The sequence below is a fragment of the Lampetra planeri genome, chromosome 13 (genome assembly GCF_965212315.1).
Source record: "Lampetra planeri chromosome 13, kcLamPlan1.2.h2, whole genome shotgun sequence".
In the NCBI taxonomy this organism is placed as follows: domain Eukaryota; kingdom Metazoa; phylum Chordata; class Hyperoartia; order Petromyzontiformes; family Petromyzontidae; genus Lampetra; species Lampetra planeri.
In genome coordinates, this window is record NC_136119.1 from 1,540,505 (window position 1) to 1,563,129 (window position 22,625).

General features: G+C 46.9%; 1 protein-coding gene and 1 long non-coding RNA gene across 7 annotated transcripts in view; one reads left to right on the plus strand and one right to left on the minus strand.

Moving 5' to 3' along the window:
* The window catches only part of IPO11 (importin 11), an 89,702-nt gene that overhangs the window by 59,764 nt on the left and 7,313 nt on the right, over nt 1-22,625 (plus strand). For both annotated transcript variants that reach the window (XM_078599818.1, XM_078599817.1), the window contains exons 23-29: nt 1,616-1,695; nt 3,569-3,649; nt 10,156-10,251; nt 11,199-11,312; nt 12,706-12,827; nt 16,537-16,632; nt 17,702-17,783. In XM_078599818.1, the coding sequence (XP_078455944.1) occupies nt 1,616-1,695; nt 3,569-3,649; nt 10,156-10,251; nt 11,199-11,312; nt 12,706-12,827; nt 16,537-16,632; nt 17,702-17,783 (671 nt within the window). The remainder of the gene's footprint in view (nt 1-1,615; nt 1,696-3,568; nt 3,650-10,155; nt 10,252-11,198; nt 11,313-12,705; nt 12,828-16,536; nt 16,633-17,701; nt 17,784-22,625) is intronic.
* Nucleotides 4,090-14,484, minus strand: LOC144721889 (uncharacterized). 5 transcript variants are annotated; one of them, XR_013585991.1, is made up of 2 exons: nt 14,222-14,484; nt 4,090-11,446 (listed from the first exon to the last, which is right to left on the minus strand). It is a non-coding gene; the product is annotated as an uncharacterized LOC144721889 (long non-coding RNA). The 5 variants fall into 5 exon arrangements; XR_013585994.1 differs by having other exon boundaries at nt 4,090-12,543; XR_013585993.1 differs by having other exon boundaries at nt 4,090-14,128.

Here is a 22,625-nt window from a genome sequence, read left to right on the forward strand (position 1 = left end):
GGTGTGAGCGAGCAGTCGCAAGGTTGCACCTTTACCCTTTTGTAAAGACCAGGAGCTTTAGTGTTCTAGTAAGTAAACCTGTAAGGGGTGAAGCTCATCCTGGCCTCTATAAAATCCCCCACGTGAACCGGCGATTGAACCGCAAGGATCCATATAACAACAACAAAACTTGGAACAATTTTTATTGCTGCATGCGGGTGATTCCAGATGCTGCATAAGTAATGTGCTCAGTTCGCCACATCTCTGCTGACAGAGTATTCCCAGGCAGCAGCTTCGCTTCATTAATGCTCACCTGCCGGTGTTTAACTGCTCATTAGACAGCTATTGTTCGCGATAATTGAGAGCAAACTTACAATAGGTACAATCAAGTACGCATTGCCAACGTCGTGCTCCGGTCTGTGTACGCAGAGGCAATGCGTGCAGTACTTGAATGACATTCTGAATTATGTTATAGGTGGGATGGTGTGTGTGCACACATACGGGTGTGTGTGCACACATACGGGTGTGTGTGCACACATACGGGTGTGTGTGCACACATACGGGTGTGTGTGCACACATACGGGTGTGTGTGCACACATACGGGTGTGTGTGCACACATACGGGTGTGTGTGCACACATACGGGTGTGTGTGCACACATACGGGTGTGTGTGCACACATACGGGTGTGTGTGCACACATACGGGTGTGTGCTAGCGTTCATTGTTTAATTTCTCATAAATTGTCAGTAATGCATGGAAACTTATCAGCACCTCGACATTCATCATCATCATTACTTTTGCAATTTCGTAGCAAGCGTGCCCATTAATTTCATTTAACCCAATTGTGTTCCTCTTGGGCAGTGTAATGAAGCCGGTGCAATGCAAACGGCAGGCCCATGAATATAAATTGGCCAAAAAAAAAGTGTAAAGTTTACGCTGTCCCGAGCCTTCACAAATTTGAAATTTTATATTGAGGCCATGAAACTCCCATACTTAGTCCGCCCCGTGTCACCGGCGCATTTGGGAAAACCCTAATCCTTTCCACTTCTCACGGTCTTGTGCCGTGAGCGATGCAACCCAGCGTCACATGGCCCCACCAGCTCAGGCCACGCCGCGTGATTGACCGATGCCCTTAAATGACGCGGTATTATTATAGACGGACCTCCCCCGTGAATTACCTTGTCCTCGCAGGATATGTCGCGTTCGTCTCGACAGCTTCTCTAACCCTCTTTGCCTATTACGACAGAACCATCTGAAGTGACTAACTCATCCTAATTATTTGCGCTTTACACTTATTTTCATATATTTAAAGGGTTCTGTCAAGTTTTGCCACAGAAGTGGGCGACATCCCTCCGTGTAATTACAATTGAGTCATTTTCAGGTGATTTCTTTAGCATTGGGATGTTTGGCCAATGCCAGTTACAGTGTATGCTTTTTGTTTTTAATTAATGGGAGGAAACCAAAGAACCCGGAGGAAGCCCATGCAGCACAGCAAGAGAGCACACAAACTCCACATAGACAGGCACACCCGAGTCTGGAATTGAACCCAGGTTCCTCTTGCCATGAGGCACACGCGTTACTACGGCGCCACGGAAACTGAATGGATGGATGCGCTTGCTCCTGCCTGCTGTTTGCAGAACTGGGCTCGGAGAACATGCAGATGTGTTTACAGATCGTGCGGGCCTACGCTTACTTGGCTCCTGTCGAATTTCTGGAGGTGAGAGCTATGTTTTATTTACTGTTTACCGCCACACCCATCCCCCCCTCCTTGTCAATCCCCTGCTGCCTGGTATCCCCACCCCGCCCCATGCAGTGTCAGTCACAGGCGTTGTTTGACCGTTTTTCACCACGCTGGTCTGTGCGGGTTGGTGGAGGAAAAGGGGATGGGACCAGATCAGAGCGCCACTGTGGCGAGATGTTGACTACCTCGTCTGGTGTCCATGAGGTTGTGGGTTCGATCCCGACCCCGAGGCCTGTACATTTGGAGTCTGGATGTTCTCCCCGTGGTTGCGTGGATTTTTCTCCGGGTCCTCTTGATTTTCCCTCCACGTTTAGAAACATGCGTTAAGAGTATTTGGCTGTTATAAATTTGGACGTGATAAGCCACTTCGTTGAGCTATCATTTGTGGCCGGGTCACTTCTGAAAAAAAGCTTGAAAACTCAATGGGCCTTGTCTGGTAAAATATATACTTTTTTATTGTTCTAGATCATTTGTCACTTGCCGCTATTGTTTTACACGGCTTGTGAATTGAACTCGGGTCGCCCGATTTACAGCTCGCTCGGTGCGCTAACTGCTGTGCCACCTCTCCTCCCGCGCAGGATGTGAGATGAGTGTCCTTTCCGACAGCGTTTCTCCACTCCAGACCTCGCCAACCACCCGCGGTCCGCATTTTCCTGATTTACCAATCCCTTCTACCCATGTGCAGAATGAGCCACTGCACGCGCTGCGTGGCTGCTATCGGGTCCGTCTCCAGGAATGGAGTTGAGAAACATTGCCTTAATGCCTTCCCATTAGCTTATATGTAGTTCGCACAATACTGTATTCCTGGGGCACTTTACACGCAGCTTGTATTGCAGTGAAGGCAAAGACAAAATCTCTCATTATATAACTGGGTGCATGGATTTGTGTATGTCTGGGTATATGCCTGGGTCGGTGTGCGGCTGATGCATGGATTAACATTGAGGTTTAAGACGATAATATGCAGCATGTTGCGTGCGTAAGAATGCATATCCTCGGATTTATGCATGTAATGTGCTTACATTACAGTAATGCCAATGATATACACACTTTAGAAATGAGACGTTATAAACTGAAAAAAAAACTCTACAAACGGGACTGTAAAAACGCAACAAGAAAGCGAATCAATCCTTGAATTGGTTCACGGCCCTGATTCGTGCCAAATCATGCGAGGGGGGGAAGGTTAGTTGAGTGACCTCATTGTGAACTCAAATCCCATACGGTTTAACACAACCTCAGTGCAGTGACTGATTTTATTGGAGCAGTGTGGCAGAACATCTGGTCGTGAATTTTATTTTTTTATCAAACTCGTGTTGGACATCCTGGGACACAAAAAACAAAGACCAAAGATCCCCCGTATAGCCTTAACAGATTGTTGGGACAAGTGCCGTTAGCGAGCACCTATCAGGACCGGCACGGCACACGATGGGTGGCCAGCACCATGCCCAGCTGCCTTTGTCTTTCTAGTGGCAATGTTTACACACTGTACCAGGTACTAATTTTAGGCTGAGTCGACGTACGGGTGTTGGCCGTGAGCGGGAATCGAACTCGGGATGTTGGGTTCGTCGCACAGTGCGCTAACCGCTACGCTACTGCTCCCACGCACACGCGCGCACTCAGCGTGTCCATATACAAAATCGAAACGTGATCGTATCGTCGCGTCTTTGCGATGGAGGCAAGAATGCTGCCAGGATGGAACCGACGGCTCTTCGCGATTTGCAAGCCCAAGTGGTTGGCTTGTTCTTGGAACCTTGAGCTGTCATCTGCCTTTGTGCCGTATGGTAATGGTAACCTCGGGGGCCTTCTGCTGGATGATGAATGCTCGCATGTAAATGTTACCGCGTCCCCGCAGAGCTACGGGGCCACGCTGTGCAAGGCATTCTGCGACCTGCAGGCCGACATCACCACCGAGGGGCAGGTGCACATCCTTAAGGTGAGTGTGGTGTGTCCGTCACTCTACGTGTACGTGCTTGTCCCGTTCCCTTAATTGCAATCGTTCGCTCTGCTCTGTTCTGCCCACCTGCTCACCAGTTTTGTTGTTTGTTTGGTAGCACGCACGCACGCGCTCATGCGCACATTCTGTGTCACTCATTCACCCAATTGCTCGCTCGCTCACTTGCTCACCAGCTCGCCTGCTCTCTCACTCATTCTTCCTTTCAGTTACCCGCTCGCTCGCTCATCTCTCTAACCTACTTGCTCACTCATCCACTCATCAGCTCGTTCTGCCACCATCCCGTGCAACTCGCTCATTGTGGAGACTTAACATGCAGAAAATGTTATTTGCGATGTGTGCAATATTGTGGAGATGTAAAGTTTAGGCTAATAATGGCTGGAACGAAAACAAGACGGGCGAGACATTCAGAGACACAAAAATGAGGCAAAAAATAATAATTTAAATCGTTGTGACCCTGGCTCGTGGCATTCCATAAAATGTGGGAAGGATTGAAAAATTATTAAAATTTCTACCAATATAAAGGTGACTTACAAAACAGACAGCTACAAAGGGGATGGAAAATGAATGCATTCTCGAATCAAAATCGTGACCTCGAATCGTGACAATCAATTTAATTCTTGCACGCCTCGCGACCAGTTGTGCTCCTTATCCGAGACAAGGGCGAGCAGGGAGAGGGGGAGACAGAACCTCCCTCCCCCCACCCCCCCACCCCCCCACTTGCCACTCCAGAGACGATGGATGGAGGAGGGGGGGCCGTGTCCCCACTATAATTAGACTGGTCCCTGTAGCCGTCCCGACACGCGGAACCTCTTGAGTGTGTGCGTCTCTCTGCGAGCTACAGCGACGGGGTGATGGGGGGGGAGAGAACCCTTGACTTTTGCCGCACTGCAGTGGCCTGGTCGACGGACGGATGGATGGACGGACGCACGAGCGAGTGAGCGAGTCACTCCGCCGCCGTCAGTCCCGCTTGACAAATGCATTGCTGGCCATGGAGAAATGGCATTCCAAGCTGGCAGTGATCGACGGGCGAGGGGAGGGTGGAGGGGAGGGGGTAGGGGGTGGGGTGTTGTAGCCCGGGCCCTTGCTCACACCGACACTCGGGTCATGGTGCAAGAGCCCCCATTAAGCAAACGGAATCCGGCCAAGCGTGACCCAAACTGTTTGCATTAAAGTTATGGAGCCCGTCACTTGGCGCAGAATTAATGGGGGGAACGTAAGGTGGTGCACACAGTGTTATAGCTAGTCAGGATTTTTGCGCTCGGTGAAGGTGGCGTTACTATTGATTTTTTTATTATTATGTTTGGAATGTTTCACTGTGGCCTCGTTTCCCGGGTTTGTCCTTGTCAGCACTGCCGTCTCCACGCGTGTGGAACTTACACTTGCGCACAGAGCCCCCCGTCTCCTTAGAGGCCTTCACACTTCTCTGTGCCTGTCGCTTTTTATCGCAGTGTCTCCCTGGGTTGCTCCATGTCTGACTTGGTGTCACTTTCCATGTCTTTATCAGTCTCTGTCTATATCTCCATGTCTCTGTGTCTCTGTCTATTTGTGTCGTGTGTGTTTGTCTCTTCCTGTGTTTCCCTGCCGCATCTGGCTCGAGCGTCTCTCTTTACGTCTTTGGCTCTCTCTGTTTCTCTGTCACCTATCTATCTCCGTGTGTCTGTTGTATCTATTAACTGTCGGAGAAAAGTAAGCAGACCTGGGCAGAACGCGTCGCTGGATGGGATGAGCGCCGGGGGTCGAGACTAACCATGGCAGGCAAAGGGAATGGCAGGCAAAGGGAGAACTCGTGGGGACTGAGCGATGAAGCCGGCCCATGTGCAGGATCTAGATGAAGTGTTTGTATGGCAGGACCGTAAAGAGACTGTGATGGCACATTGAGGCTTTCATCCACCACTGGATCACTCGTGGCTGATGGTGAAGATTGTGTGAACAAAGATGGGGAAGGGTTACATATACAATATGCATATATATAATGATCTGACCCAAGCTAAAGACATGTACATACAGTTATGTTGTGAGAAATATAAAAAACATCAGCGTGCAAACAAGCCTGCCTGCGATGCTTGCAAGCCGCCGCGTTTTGTAAATAACGGAAATAAGGCAGAGCGCTGTTTGTCCGCAAGCTCGGCGGGGCGCTTCAAAGCCGTCACGTGCAGCGCCCTCCGCGTGCAGCGCCCTCCGCTCGGGTTTCACGAGACGGAGGCGCTGTTTGCCGACGGCCGCCGCTGCGCCCGGCAGAACTGCGAAGTCTTATTAGGTCTGTAGCCAACCGTGCGAATCGGAAGGTGCGACGGGGAAGGACAACAAACTAAACACAAGAAAGCTCTTCTAAAGAAGCCTATATTCGCCAGAGAAGTTGTATCTGTGTCCCTTCAAGCCACGTTTAAACTTTCAATTGAGTTTGAGTGTGTTTAATGTGTTATCCCATTAGGCTAGTTTCTCGAATGTTTTACACGGGAGATCCGTGTTACTGCATCAGTACAGCAACAACAACAAAAATGCGCGCGACAAAAGCATCAATATCGAAGACGAATTACACCACGTGTACAGCATTCATCATCCAGAAAAAGCAGTTCTCAAGAAATTAGTTTTAACGAGCGTAACGTTAAACAGGTTGCTTGATCGTAATTCATTCTGATCGTGTTAGGAGACCACGAAGAAAAAATTACACACGTTATCAATGCGGGGGGGGGGGGGTGATTTAAATTTGATTGCCCTGGGGGTTAATAAAAAGGCGGTGTGATCTCATCGGTACGGATGAGATTCCGGTGCGCCGGTAAAAGCTGTTCTTATTGGCTGTCCGAGCGCATTCACATATGCTAGGTAGGGAAGAACATGAATCAGCCACTCCTTTGATCAGTCTGGGTTTTTTTATTCTTTGAACTTGTGCCAGCTGCGAGCGCTACGATTGTATCCTTGAGCCTACCGGAGGTGAAGATTTGACGTGAAGTTCCATTTTTGAATGTGGAGCGGTGCACGAGAGAGCGCGAGGGGCAGGTCGCGTGCGGGGTCCGCAAGCCCCCCCCTCCCTGCTAAAATCGTAGCCGTTATTGCTGGGCTCTGGAAGAGGTGTGGGGAAAGCTTTTACTTACAGAGGGTCAAATAGGACTTTCAAATAGAAAAAATATATTCCATTTGGCAGGTTTCACCTCGGCACCATCCTAATTTTGTTTCTTTCACTGAACTATATATACATTTTTAAAGATTTTTTTTATTTTCCTAGGTAAGGCCCCCACTGAGCGATATTGCAGCGGCTTTTGGCTCGTCATGTAACAAAGACGGTCACTGCATTGCGCACTTTCAGATGTGCTTCGGCCGTCTGGAACGCCGCTCCTTCCGATATTAGGAAGCCACTGAAGCTTTCCACTTTTTAATCTAGATTGAAAACGAATTTCTTTAGAACTGATTTTTGTGTTTAGTTTGTTGTCCTTCCCCCACACCTTCGATTAGCACGGTTGGCTACGTGCGGTGCGAAAGCAGTTCAACATACATACATAGCTTTTTTTCAGAAGCGAGCAGGCCACAAATGATAGCTCAAGAAGGCGGCTTATCGTGTGGAAATACATAGCAGCCAAATAATCTAAACGCACGTTTCTGAAACCTGGAGAAAAATCTACGTGACCACGTGGAGAGAGACATGCAAACTCCAAATATACAGGCGTCAGGGTCCGGATCGAACACACGACCGCCTGCATACCGGGAGAGGGAGATAACATCTCGCCACCGTGGTATTCCAATAGTAATGCAAACAAAGATTATGTGAGTGTCGACCGAGTATAAAGAATCCTTTGCGGTGACAGAAGGGGCTGAACTCGCGTAAAAGTTAGAGGCATGGTGTTGCTAATTCTGAAAAAACGATCCTCTCGTTCCCGAGGAGTGCAGGTCACGTGTTTGCTTGGCACATACGTGTCCTTTACGGGACGTTTGGAAACGTTAGTCTCGTGTGATCACAGGCCTTGATAAATGCACATATCCTGAGCATAGAATCGGTTGCAATTCATTCATTTCTGTGTTTAATCAGTGATAAAGAACTTTATAGCTCATCGGATTTCTCGAGTATAAATAAATATTACGAGTGAATCTATTCATCAATACACGCATGGATGTGATACTGCATTACGGGAGGCTCATTGAACTGTGCGAGTGATGCTATTGCTCCTCTGTTGCAGTACATTTCCCATAGAGTGCGGATTTATACAGCATCCAAATGTGACCGCATCTCAAGATATTGGTCAGAACAGTGAGCATATTTATTTGATCTATGGAGAGAGAGAGAGAGGCAGTGAGTCATAGGTAGAGAAGAGGATTGTCTGTAGCCTGGACTTGGACACGGAGACAGGGAGTTGACAGTACGGACGGCTGGGGATAAGGGACACCTGGACTGTGTGGGACACTGGAGGAGAATGAGTAGTATCCCACTCAGCAAAGGTTGACTTAATCTGGATTGTTTGGTCTGTTGGAAATTCTGAATTATTACATATATAATAATTCCATTTATATAGCGCTTTTCATCAAGGATCTCAAAGCGCTGTAGAGGACACATCAGCAGCAGACACTCAGCATGAAACTTATTATATTACAAATACATTTCACAATTCCATTTAGTAAATGAACTTCAAGTTTAATCAGTGGAAGCGTATACATAGCTTTTAAGGCACATTTTAAAAAAATGTCCACAGATTCAGAGATCCTGATATCTCGTGGAAGACCGTTCCATATCCTGGGGGCAACACGGGAACAATCTCGGTCACCCATCGACCGAAGCCTTAACCTGGGAATGCAGAGAAGATCTGCATCCACATATATATGATAACCGTGACATCGATGACCGTGGTTAAGTGTAATTGGGTACATTTAATATTAAATGTATTCATCCTTGTACTCGCGGATCATTGTGCTCCATATGGACATGAAGTCTTGTCCAGGAGGCTTGGCCAGAGGCAATGGGACTCCTAGAGGGACATTAGAAACGGCCCACTGCTTTTCTGCCCTTCGTGAAAGTTGATTTAACTGTCCGAAGTGAATGGTTGGGGAATGGATTTAAGTCTTTGAGGGAGTGCACCTGCAAATCTGACGGTGCTTAAGTTGTATTGGCAATGTTTGTTGGCAAGGCTGCGTGCACCTGTTTTCACAACCTCGGAAACGAAATAAATTCCTTTCAGAAGAATGCAAAACAAAGCGAAGAGGCACTGTCGCTTATTTCTTAGAACTCCAGCTGCTTTGATAACATCAATTATGAATTTTGGTCTGTCACCAAGGAAATCTTTGGCAGTGTGTTGTCTTCAGGAAATGCATCAAAACTAGTGCATTTGTCAGCAAAGCGCACGCTGCATACCGGAGTGGATTTTTGTGCAACCCGAATAAAACTGTAAACAATATTGATCCATCCCCCGTAATCATAAAACGTGACGGGTCCATTTTTTTAAAGTTGTCATTCTGCCAGCACACAGAATGACTGCGACGTGGTTCAAAACCAGGCGCCCATGGCGAGATGTTAACAACCTTGCCTGGTGTACAGGAGGTCGTGGGTTCAATCCCGACCCTTACACTGCCTGTATATTTGGAGTTTACATGTTCTCTCCCTGGTTGCGTGGATTTTTCTCTAGGTCCTTGCGTTTTTGCCTCATTTGGAGTATTTGGCTGCTATCATTTGTGGCCAGGTCGCTTCTGCAAAAGAGCTATGTAGCTCAGTGGGCCTAACCTGGTAAAATGAAAAAAATTGTTGAGTTGAAGTTTAAGCTCTTTCCATGATTCAAATCTGCATATCGCCATTCGCACTTGAGGGTCGGACCGCGGTCAGTCTGCCGGTCTATTCGAAATATCCGATTATTGGATCAAATGCAAGTGCCCGTGAATAGAAACAATAAGGGAGTCAATTAAGCCTTGTGCATCTGCTTATTTTTTTGTTGCTCCAAATGTCAAGGGCAGAAAGTATGGGGGGTTGGGGGGGCGGAAGGGCTACTGATGTTTGTACTGAAAAAAAAGGAGACATCAAAAGAATTCTAAGATACGGTTAGAAATTATTTGCTCCGTTGCTTTTAACCGCTCCAGTCATTTGTCTTCCTAAAAAAAACACCTTTGGTCTTGCGGTGTGCACATCATTTGCACGCATGTGCGGCACGCGTACGTGTGTGTATGTGTTGGTGTGTGTGCGCAATGAGCAGTTGTGCAACGATTTTTGTGCTATGAACCCGGCGACCCGGGTTCGATTCCCGCTCACGGACAACACCGGTGACGATTTTCTGAACCGGTCCTGGGCTTCTCCTAGGTCAACTCGGCCTCACACTTTCAAGTACCCAGTGCAATGTGTAAATATCAACACGAAGGGAGAGTTAAGGCGGCCGGGAGTGGTGCCAGAGACCCACCCCCCCCTCGTGTGCCGTCCTGGCCTTCACAGGTCCTACTCGCTAACAGCACTTGCCCCAAACAGTCTGTTCAGACTATATGGAGGAGCCTTGTTTTTGTGTTGTGTTTGTCATTTGCAGATCATTGAAAACATTCTCAAAGTGCACCCAGTAGCAGGGCCACAGATTTTCCACCCACTCCTTCCCAGCATCTTCAAAGGGATCCTGGATGGGGAGGTAAGGGACTCGAAGCTTTAATCTTCATATAGAACATACGTACACAATATATATATATATATGCCGGCATTTGTATGTAGTCGTTTTTTTTGCTCTGCCTGTATGTATGTTGAACTTCTGTCACACCGTACGTAGCCAACCATGCGAATCGGAGGTGCGGGGGAAGGACAACAAACTAAACACAGAAAGCAGTTCAAAAGAAATTAATTTTAAATATATAGATTTGAAAGTGCATCGCTCCAGTGGCTTCCTAATATCAGAAGGAACTGCGTTCCAGACGGCTGCAGAAGCACATCTGAAAGTGAGCGATGCAGTGACCGCCTTTGTTGGTTGGAATCGGTGCCCAGACTGATCCTATTCTTTCATCCACTCCAGCGCATGGCTTTCTCTTTTGTCTTTGATAATTGTCAAGCGCAAATTTGCAAACCGCAAACGCCGTCTCCTGTACATCCAACCCTCCCCCCCCCTGCCCATCCCATCTCCCCCTTCCTGATTTGAAATTCACCGTGGTGAGAGAACATCCGTAGATCGCCAAATACATTAACATGTTTGACGTACCAGCGTATACACACCCTGTTCGAATGTGATTACAAAAGCCCCGCAATTAGCGTTCTCCACGTAAACCAGATCATCGCAGAATTACGTAGGCGTTGTTGTTAACCAACCCTCTTTAATTGGCACTTAATTGTTATATCGAAGGCTGTGAATAATTCCGAACAATGGACTTGATAAAGCCCTCTTTCTCGTGCATAAAAAGCGCTCTGATTGCTTGTGATACCACAGACGAGCACACATGGGAGAGGGGGGGGGGACGTTGTGATACGTTCTAGCAGCAGCAGCAGCAGCGGCGGCAGGTTGTCGTCGCAGCAGCGTGTGTTGTCGAGCGCAGGGAAGGTGACCTCCCCTTGTGTCCCCCCACCTCCCCCCGTGCTTCTCGCCCCAATCAGAGGTATCCGGTTGTGATGGCCACGTACCTCGGCATCTTTGGTAGAATCATCCTCCAGAACCCTGCGTACTTTTCGGGCCTGCTCGGGCAGATCGGCATGGAGCTGGGCCAAGAGGTGAGGAGCTTTGTCTCTTGGTGTTTCCGGTTTCACGATGGTTTTAGTTTCAAAGGAGACCGGGTGGCTCCGAGGTGAGCGCGCCAAGCCAACATGGCTGAGAATCCTAGACTCGATTCCAGTTTTCAGCCGTGCTAAAATGATAACAACTGTGCGTTATTGTTATCAAACAACTGCATCTCCCCGAGGAGTCATCCTCAATTCCTCACCATCTCCACCATCTCCACCGACGTCAAATCATCATTATCAAAGGTAATAAAAAAACACATTGTCTTAATAATTTATTACGTATTAATTGAAGTCATTGTTATTAAACACTTACCATTTCCCCCCAATGTATCCAAATTTTTCCCATTGGAACAAGGTTTCTGCATTCATGAGCGTTTTCAAGAACGTAACCCTCGCGGATAGAGAGGGTTTACTGCATGTTGAACTTCTTTCGCACCATTCATAGCCAACCGCGCTAACCCTAAAAGCAGGGTTATATGAGTTTAGCGTGCTAATATGGCATGGTTATCAATACATTTGGTTTTTCACTTGAAGTTTCAGAAAAAAAAATCCAGATTTGAGAATAAAACTAAACACTAGTTGGACTACTATGCAAAGAACACATCAACAGCAATGTGTATTTTAATATGCAGTGTCCTCCCAGTGTGGGTAAGAGGTCACTTGAAAGCATCCCAGAATTAATTCTGTGAAGTCGCATTCCACAGGCTGATCTCTAACACGCGGGGGGCAATGCACTCATCTGCGAGTGTTCCCAAAAGGGGCGGCAACCGACTTCTTGTCACCAACATGGAGCTTGGTCTAGAGGTGAAGGCAGTGCCTTGTTCATCATCTCTGTCGAGTTGTTTGATTTAGAGGTCGCGCAAAGGTCAGGGCATCAAGCCAGCTCCGCCGAGTTCCTAGGCTCGAATCCAGTTTTCAGGCTCGCACGATCAAAATGGATTTTTACGACGAAAAAAAACCATTTCATTTTGTATAAACCAGAGAGTTCAGGGTGCCTTGCCCTCGCCTTTTGACTGCTTCCACCATAAAAGAACGGACAGGCGAGCAAGCGAGCAAGTTAGCGATACAAAAGACTCCCAGTTGGCTTTGCTCTCCCACGTGTAATTCGTCCTGTTGAGTCACGCAGACAATTTGAGTTGTCGCTCTTCTGACACGCTGTTGTTGTTGTACCGCACGTTGTTCGGCACGACATCCGACGTTTTGCTTTCATGAAACGAGGAAACTGCAAGCACGTGGGAGCAGAACGTCAGGATGTGATCTCCGAATAAGACGCGGCACAACAACGCAAAAACCACATCGCGAAAGCTTACGCAGCAAGCGGGCGAGCGATTCCACATTTGTTTTGCGCTACGCTTAAGCGCTCGCCTCCCTAATCGCTTCACAGCCGGACCAGCTGCTGGGCTCCCTCATGGACATGTGGGTGGACCGCATGGACAACATCACGCAGCCAGGGAGGCGCAAGCTGTCTGCGCTCGCGCTTGCCTCCCTGCTCCCCACGGACAACAGGTACGGGGCGCTTGCGCGTGCGGCGCCGTGAAGCGCAGCGCAGCAGCAGCAGCCGTGGGCTTGCGGAGGCGGCAGCAGTGGTGCTGGTGGTGGTGGTAGCAATGGTGGTGGTTGCGACTCCCTCGTCTCATTTACATTTCTGAATGTCGAGCGCCGTGGCGCCGGGCTGATTAATGCCTGCCGCCCGTATCGGACCGAAGCTAAAAAGGCAATTAAATGATCGTGCTCATTGCTAGTCCGCCCAAGGTTTATGCGCACGTAATATGCGTAATTTTCAAAGGGGATTAATTGATTGTCCACCAGACTGATTTATTCAGGTTTTGTGTAAACAAAACTTGTGTTTTGTACATATGCGCAGGGTTTCTGCTTTAGGTGTGGCTCATTTTTTTCGATGTGAATTAAGTTAGAGAGTGGCACGCACGCTGGTCGTAGACTAATTAAAAGTGTGAAGTAAAAGTAAATGGCCTTGGGCAGGGACGATGACCGATAGTCAAGATTAATAACCGAGTGGCAGTAACCAAGGGAGAAAACGCCTTCCGAGAGGATGCCTAACCGAGGAGATGGGGTATGAGATCAGCTCGCATGTGCAGCAGCTGCTGGGTGGCTCATTAATCGCTCGATCGTGAGAGATGGTGGTGGCTAGGGGAGGTCTTCATCCAGCAGTAGATTGACCATGGCAGACTACGATGATGATGATGATGGATGCCATTCCATCGTTCGCCTCGACTACCGACCATCATCCCTTCTGGCAACGTGTGCTCTGCCCATGGCCACTCATTTTTCTTAACAGTCAATAAGATGTCTCTAACTTGCGTTGATATATTGAACCAATTTCTCTTGGAGTTGTGTCACGTAAAAAAATTTGAGAGTTCACACATGAACCTTTTTTCCACGATGAAGAAGTACCCAAAACAATAATCATCATCGGCCGTGGTCAATCCACTTCTGGATGAAGGCCTGTCCAAGCTGCCGCCACTTGCCCAAAACATGCGCCTATCCTATTTTTTCTATTGTAGCTCTTGAATTGTTATTTTAATACGAGCTTGTTTGCCCGTCCTAGGACGGAAGCTGTAATATTTACGAAAAAATTCAGCAGAGTAATGGCAGTGAATCTTGCACGAAAGTATGTCATCAAACACTTCACTGCATTTCACGGTAGCACTGTATTAATGGCAGTGATTCTTGCACAAAACGAAGTCTTAAAACATCTCACTTCATGTCACTCTAGCACTGTATTTGACTCACCTGCAATTTGTTCAAATTCACTGCTCTGATACTTTATTCTCTTCTGCTTTCAGTCGCTGGGGTTAAAATAAATTGGAATTCGATACACTATCTGTAAAATCGCCGACATGTCTATTTTACCATAATGTAGAAGCATCAATTAGACTTACCTTTTGTCTCAAGTGCTGAAGAAATAAATAAAGGCACCAAATCCACTTTGTTGCTGTGTATATTTATTTATTAGATTCTCTTTCGATAAAGAAACATCAAACCTTAAGCGAATTTGCGGAAAAACATTAATTCCACTCGACCTTCTGCGTGAGTGTAAAAATCCACCCGCTCATGAATATTAATGACAGGGGGGGGGGGGTGCGGCATGTGGAGTGACGTCACATGCATTACACACAAACAGACATTCTTGGCTCATCATGGTAGCAATGTTTATCCGCTTCTCTTTCGCCTTCTTCCCTCGGAACTGCTCCTCTTTGGAACTGCCTCCTCCCACCATCTTCACTTTTATCAACAATAACAACGATAACAATCTTGCTCAAGTGCAAGATAGTGCTGCTTTTCCGCTGCTCACTTGACCCTGTGGGCCTTGTGCTCAGCAACTATATAGAAATAAATAAATGGTGCAAGCTGCGTGGATTATGTGTACACACAAAGACAAAGATCCCCCACGTAGCCTTAACAGACTTGGCAGGTGCTGTGAGCGAGCATCTTTGATGGCCAACACGGCACACGAGGAGTTGGGTGGCCAGCGCCACGCCCGGCCGCCTCTGTTTCCCCAGTGCAGATGTTTACGCATCGCTTTACCGACTAATTTAAGGCCGTGTCAACCTAGGGGAGGCCCAGGACCGGTTAAAATATTCACCACTGCTATCGGTCATGAGCAGGAATCGAACTCGGATCACCGCGTTTGTAGCTCAGTGCGCTAACCTCTACGCTACCGCTCCCCCACTGCACGACATACACAAACACGCGCGGAGACACTGGAGGCTCAATTACTCACATTATTCACACCCAGGTGATGCATGCAATCAGATTATCCGTGTCTTCTTTCAGCCGGGAGAGGAAGGGAGAGGGAGAGAAATGCTGATACCGCCGCAGGGTATATTTCACATTGCTTTAGGGTGAAATTAAAAGACGCGTCGCTCCCACTGCGGTTAGGATGCGGCTTTACCGCATCTTAAATGCACCAGCGTGCATAAAATAGTTACCATTTTGTGGGGCGTTTTGTAGTTATGTATGAATACAGTTGTTTAAACCCAGGAAAGCCTCCCAGAGTTAATTGAAACTTGTTTTTACTGAGGGTCCTGCCCAAGTGTGTTGCAGTAGAGGGCGCTGATTGCTATGTAAATTCCAACTGAGTGAAATTGCAGCTAATTTTCTTTCTTTCAAATTTGCACCACGATGATACCGGCGCACAGTGGCACCCACCCTTGCGAACGGCGTCATGGGATGTTTTAACTTCCACTGTGCAGAAGCGGACGGTGTTCTTTTGGTTTGTGCACTGCACCACTGCAGTAACGACAAAGGGGGCCACTGGATTTGAATCTTGAACCTCCGCAGCGAGTAGCAAACGCTTTCTGCTCGGCCATATAAAATCGATGGTTTGTTCGATGGATATGCTTGCCTCTGCCATGGGAATGTATAATTTCCTCTACCAGCTCGACAAATACAAAAATTATTAAAATACAAAAATGCCAAGTTCAGTCCTCATTTGACATTGCAACAATTTGACTTGCACATTTACACGTTTAGTGTTTGGTCCGTCCATGCCTCAGTGAACTTCTTCCCTTCGTGTAAAAGGACGATTCAACCCCAATAATCTTAACGGCTCTCATCTTGTAGCTACACGTCTGGTAATGACAACAAAAATAGTTTAAATAGATTTTCGACATTTTATTATTTCCCTTCTACGTGACTTTACCGAAAGAACCAAGAATTCATTGCTGACTTGTCACCGCAATGGTATTGGAGAAATCAGGATGATGCTGTAGTGGTATTCCTAAAATCACCTTAAATATATATTTTTCAATAACCTTAAAACTGGATGTCTGTGAATGCTAGGCTTGTAAAAAAAATATTTGAGTGTTGTGTTTTTTTGCAATCGTTTGTATATATTTTTTTTATCTCTCCCGGAAATGTTTTCTTTTTGGCCATTAGCCTGACAAACACAAAATATAACATTAGCATCTCATTCGAATATAATTTGTATGCACAATTGCATAAATGACGATTTATAAAATGAAATTATTATCATGATTCGACGGGTGTTATCATGAGCATCAAAAACAAGTTTAAATCTATAATTGTATGCATCATTGCATATATAATCTGTAATCATTCGCGTGACTCCATACGTATGTACGTGTGTATATCGCGCGTGTGCGACTCGTGAGTTGGTGGAACGATGGGTGGCTTCGTGTGGAACGCACATGCACACGTGTGTGTGCGACTCTGAGCCGACGCTGTTGTGCAGCATTGTCCAGGACCGCTTCTGTGGCCTCGTCAACATCTGCGCCGAGGCCTTGCACGACATCATGATGGAAGACCCAGACGGGGGCGCCTACAGAGAGTGAGTAAGGTGGGGGTGGGACCAAGTGGCAGGGGGCGACGTGGGGATTTAAACGACTATTAAACTATTAAACGAATTATATTTGACCAGGTAAGGCCCATGAAGCTGTATAGTTATTTTTTTCAGAAGCGACCTGGACACGAATGATCGCCCAGTGAAGTGGCTTCGGTGGAAATTTATAGCAGCTAAATACTCTTGAGTGCATTTTTATTTTAAATGTGGAGGGAAAAACCGGAGGACCTAGAGAAAAATCTCCACGACCACAGAGAGAGACAAGTGCAAACTTCAAATACACAGCAGGCGTCAGGGTCGGGATCAAACTCACGACCTCCTGCATACCAGGCAAGGTAGTTAATATCCCGCCACCACGAGGATAGTGCGGCCACCCTGCATTTGCATAGCAGCCGTCGTGAAGAGAGCCCTATGCCTGCAAAAAAAACACGATCGTTTATCCGTCCATCTCCAATGTGGATGAGCCACCACCTAAATGCTTATTCATGCATAGCGACACTTTGACTAAGACTTATTTAAAAGAAAATTGCTATTTTGGCCACCATATCAATTGTGTTATCAAAGTCATGTCGTAAGTTAAAGAATACATTAATAACTTGAAACTTGCAGAGCAATGCATAGCCTCATGTCACAGAAATGCATGTGGAATGTGATATCAGAGAACTACTTCTGACATCCCTTCAAGTGACGTCATATCAAGAACCAGGGTTGATGAGACTTTCTCATGTACTCAGCTATCGGGATGTTTATTGCATTGTCGCCAAGACAATTATTTTTTTCACTTAGTCAAATCAAGTAAAACATAACTTCACACGATGTTTTTTGTTGTTGTGCAATCATTGGTGGAAATGGCTGAGACCATCAACTCAGGCAGTAGAAGCCTGGATTTGAACCCAGAATCTCAGCATTGACAGCTCAGTTGTCCAAACCCCTGAGCTGCCCGACTGCCTCTTATAAATTCTTAACACGTATCGTCTTTGGACATCATCGTCGTCTTCGCTTTAGACGCTAACGTTTTGTTCCCGACGGTGATAATTGCGTGTCGTTCCCCCGGAAGCCGACTGATCATGGCCGTGGAAGAGGTTCACTTCGGAGAGGAGCTGGAGCAGCCAACGGAACAAGACAAGCGAAAGAAGCTGGTGAGCGCCCCCCTTGATTCTGTGCCGCTTCGCCGCCCCCCCCCCCCCCCCTTTCATGGCCATCCGCCTCTGATGGTGGCTGTGCGGCTCCTGCGTATCAGCCTCACACCGCCAAGATCTTGAGTTGGCTAGTTTGTGTGTGTATGTAGAACTTGTTATGCACAAACCATGCTAATTGGAGGTGTGGAATCTGGGTTTCACAAGCGCCCTCTGATTAAACCGGCTTCCGAGGGGTGGCAAGTTGATGGTCTCGGCCCGGCCAAACAGTTGAATGTTTTTTTTAAACCAGACCTGTACCGCTTGCGCCAGGCAAATGTAAAGTGGTCGAGCTGATAAGCAACATCCCAGGTCCATAAGTACGAATTAGCCAAATTACATAGGGTGAAAATAGCTAGTGTTTTCTCTCAAAATTCCAACACCTCGTCTATCAAAGCTGGTGGTCTAGGAGGAATTCTCTTGTAAAAACAAAACGTACATACACCCAAATACGAATTCGCTGCTTATTATGCAAATGATACCGATGAGTTAAAACCCAACGAGGGATCCTTTGAACACGAGGTTAAGAAATTGTGTGGAGGCGCCACGCGCGGTAATTAGCGCCAGGAATCTGTGCTGGCACAATAAATCGCCTTCGACGTGGAAAAATCACGTGCGTCACGCGTCCCTGTTTTATTTTTTACAAATTGTTAATTGTCATTTTAAAGGCTAATTTCTCCACTAAAATTATGAAATGATTATCTGCAAAGGGAATATAGGAATAGGCGTACCTTTAACTTTGTATTTTTATTTTATTCTGCCAGTCTGAAAGATGGTTTTGATGATAATTACAGTCTTTGCAAACTCCCGTTTAAATAGAAAGCGTAATTATGTTTATAACGGCCCGGGAATTGATCACTCTTTGCAGGACACTGTACGTCCCCCATCAGTTATTATTCCGCAGAAGGTAATTTCCGTAGCGGGCTTTGCAAATTGTCGTAATAAGGTACAGAAAACGTCGGCCAGCATTCGCTGTCTCCTACAACTTCCGCTCCTGTCTAGCGTCCCAAGTGCAGGCCAACTGTCCACTCGCCTTAAGGTCGTTCCGCTTAGTTTCGCGTGTAACGATTGGATGATTAATTCGACGACGTGTCGACTGACGTGACGTCGTCATTATCGTTTAAGGCAAATCAGAGGTGTTGGCATGCGCTTTTATCTTTTGCATGTTTCACGTCCATTCCCAGCCGAATTTAACACGTTAGCTGAAAATGAATCCACGTTATAAAACATGTTATGAAATCCGTCCTTTTCACTGCCAAAAATAACACCTTTATCCACGGACCTCTATGATGTGAGGAACTTGGAAGTACCGCATGTACGTGCGCGTGCGTGCGTGCACGTGCCTGTGTGTGTATGTGGGCTTTGACTTTGTGTGCAAGTGTGTTTGCGTACGTGTATGCCCGTGTTTGTAAGTGGGCGCATGCGTTTGTATGTATGTGTGCGCGTGTTTCTACGTGTGCGGGGACCCGAGTTCAATTCCCGCTTAAGGCCGGCACCAGTGACGATTATCTAAACCAGTCCTGAGCCTTCCGTAGGTCAACTCAAATGAGTACCTAGTGCAGAGTGTAAACATCGCCACTAGGGAGACAAAGGCGTCCACGCGTCGTGCTGACACTCACCCCCTCGTGTGCCATGCCGACATTTGTAGGCACTCGCTTAACAGCACTTGCCCCAACAGTCTGTTATGGCTATACGAGGGATCTTTGTTGTTCTCGTGTCTGTGTGCGCGTGTGTGCGCACGTATACACACGCCACTTAGTGGCAAATGCCTGTTGTGCAGGATGAACATCCAAACATTGTTGGATGTTCTATTGATCAGACGGCAAAAGTTTTTAAGTGCATCCACTGGGGGTTTGTTTTCATTTTCAAAAGTAAAATGTTGTTCTTTTTTAATTTACATGCAAACATATTGTATATATATGAAACACGATTCATCCATGATTTATTCACTTCCCTTGACAATTTGCCATCACAGCTGTGCAATTGATCTCAATCGCACAAACGCACCTTTTGAAAGGTTACATGTGAAGATATGTTTGCAAGTTTTTAACAATAGTGGCATGGGTTATTATTTATACGGTCGTATACAGTGCAACGTCATCATCATCATCAAACATCTCATGAAAAACCCAACGCAGAAGATCCCTGGTTTTGATCTTGCGCGAAGCTCATGGTCCACCCTAAACTGCATTCACTGCACAAACCATGGCAGATGCGGATTCATTCTGCACAGATGGAAAATTAAGGAAGTCTCCAGTGTGTGACTTTGGTCATCCAGAACGGACCATACAACATACAACCATGCAATGCCCGATCCACACATATGAAGTTGACATCGCAGCGATACACTCCGCTGCTCCTGATGCCGCTATTTGGCTTGACTAACTGAATGTGGAATTGTAGTTGTTGCAATGCATCTCCATCAGCCGTATGAAAGAAGATCATCATCTTGTCATGCTGAGTCTGCCACTGCTGGATGAAAGTATCTCCAAGCCATCGACATCCCTCAAGGGTCTCACCGATGCCACGATCCACTTCACTCCCGCACATGAGCTGATCGCGTTGCCCCATCTTGGACGCGGGTTCCCTCCTTGAACCTACTGTTCCATAACCCGCCTCGACCACTGGACGTCATTGCTTCTAGTGACCGTGTGCTGCTCAATCGGCTGACCTCTCTTGAACACTCCGTGTAACGTCACGAGTTTGCGCGCCTTCTCTGATCTGCGCGTTCATTCCTCTTCCGATCTCGCGGTGTCATTTCACACGTGCACCCGTCCCGTGCTTCCTTGCGCATTTTTCAGTGTTTGTTTTTTTCCCCAATGTGTGCGTTGTAGCAACTCACAAACACTGATAATTATACAACCTTCTCGAAGCATATCGCGATGTACCTCTACATTCGCAAGTTCAGTCTTTGAAAATAACTCCCAGCCTCTTTGTTTGTATCATTTTGATCCTGGTGCTCCTTTGCACGCCTTCATTAATTTCCCAGGTCTACTTGTACTCCGGGTTTGCAGTTGCATCTAAACAATCATTACGTATGGTTTTACAAACTTGCCATATGCAACTTTTGTTTTGCTCATATTTATACTGAGCACAACGTGACATCTTCATTATTTTCTATTGATTGTTATAAAGACCATCATAGAAGACCTATAAGCAACCGCATCTCACAGCTGTGTAGAAAATAGTGGGATTTGTGCATCATGGGGAATGGACTTGTAAATTGTGATTTTTATTTTATTTAAAGAGGAGACGGTTGAAACTAACTTTTTATTTCATCACGTAAGGCCCACTGTTATAAAGCTCTATATAGCTGTTTCAGAAGCGACCTGGCCACAAATGATAGCCCAACGAAGTGCCTTATCATGTGGGCATTCTTAGCAGCCAAATACTCACCTTTTGATTCTAAATATGGAGGTAAAAACGGGAGGACCCGGAGAAAAATCCACGCAACCACAGGGAGAGAGAGCGAGAGAGGCACTTAAACTACAAATATACAGCAGGCATCAGGGTCGGGATCGAACCCACGACCTTCTGTGTACCAGGTGAGTAAGTTAACATCTCCTCTGCTGCCCACTGTCTGCCCACTGTCTGCCTACTGTCCGTCGGCAGCAAAGAGGAGTGAGGGGCTCACCGAGCAAAGATTGCCTGGGGCCTTTGAAAGAGTAATTTACGATTGGTAATTTACGAAGCCTCAGTTTTCCAGCAGAAAAATTAATGGGGGAAATATTGGCAGCACATTTACTTCGCCACAAACCGAAAATGTTGTACAGTTTTGTCTGTAACACCGCTTTTGTGTTTTACACAATGCGTTACCCACAATGAAGTCCACAGGTGCTTTTGAGTCGTGTTTGCCGAGCGGTATTCCGTGTGGCACGTCTTCGAACAGCGAGGGTTTACCTTCGCATCGCCAATTCCCAAACAAATGTGAACCCGAAACGACGTGTGGGCGTGAAGGTTGAGCAACATGAATGAGCAGCTGTTTTTCGTGCCGGTTAGCGAGAGAAGAGAGTGCCGAGTGTGCACGTCACAGCACAATCGCAAAAAGCCACTTAGCAGTATGTCACGTTGCTTTGTTTGTATGTATTTTTGTTCGTAAATAGATCCTCATTTGCCTTTTGACATCTGCCGCGCCTTCACATGTTTACAATAACAAGAACAACGCTGGCAGAAGCACGGGAAAAGAGTGCGTGTGCGCAAGATGTTTATTCCGACAAAGGAGACGCACCGTGATATACGAGTGTGTGTGTTCTTGCATGTGTGTCCAAGGATGTGTTTTCATGCATGTTGATGTGTTTGTATGGGGGAATCGGTCGTGTTGCGGCTCGCATGCTGAGTTACGAGTCGGGCAACCCGAGTTCGATTCCCGCTCACGACCAACACCATTGATGATTATGTGAACCGGTAATGGGCCTCCCCGAGGTCGATTCGATCTCAAATGAGTACCTCGTTCGATGTGTAAACTAGGGGACAAAGACAGCCGGGCATGGTGCTGGCCACCCAACCCTGGCCTTCATAGGGGCTCGCTAACAGTACTTGCCCCGATGGATTTTCAAGGCTATACAGGGCGCTTTGTTTTTTGTGCATCGGAGTGGAGTGACTGTGCCACTTCAACGGCACAGACCTCACAGACCTGCAGGCCCATTCGTGAGCAGCCCCCGTTCCTTCTCCTAGCTGTCTCATTTCAATATGTGAAAAGGGAACACAATGTGACACGCACTCATACGCTCCCCGTTGTAAATACTGTCCTGTGCGTGCGTCAGTGAATACTTGTAAATAAATATTTAAATATACAGGAGGGGTGGT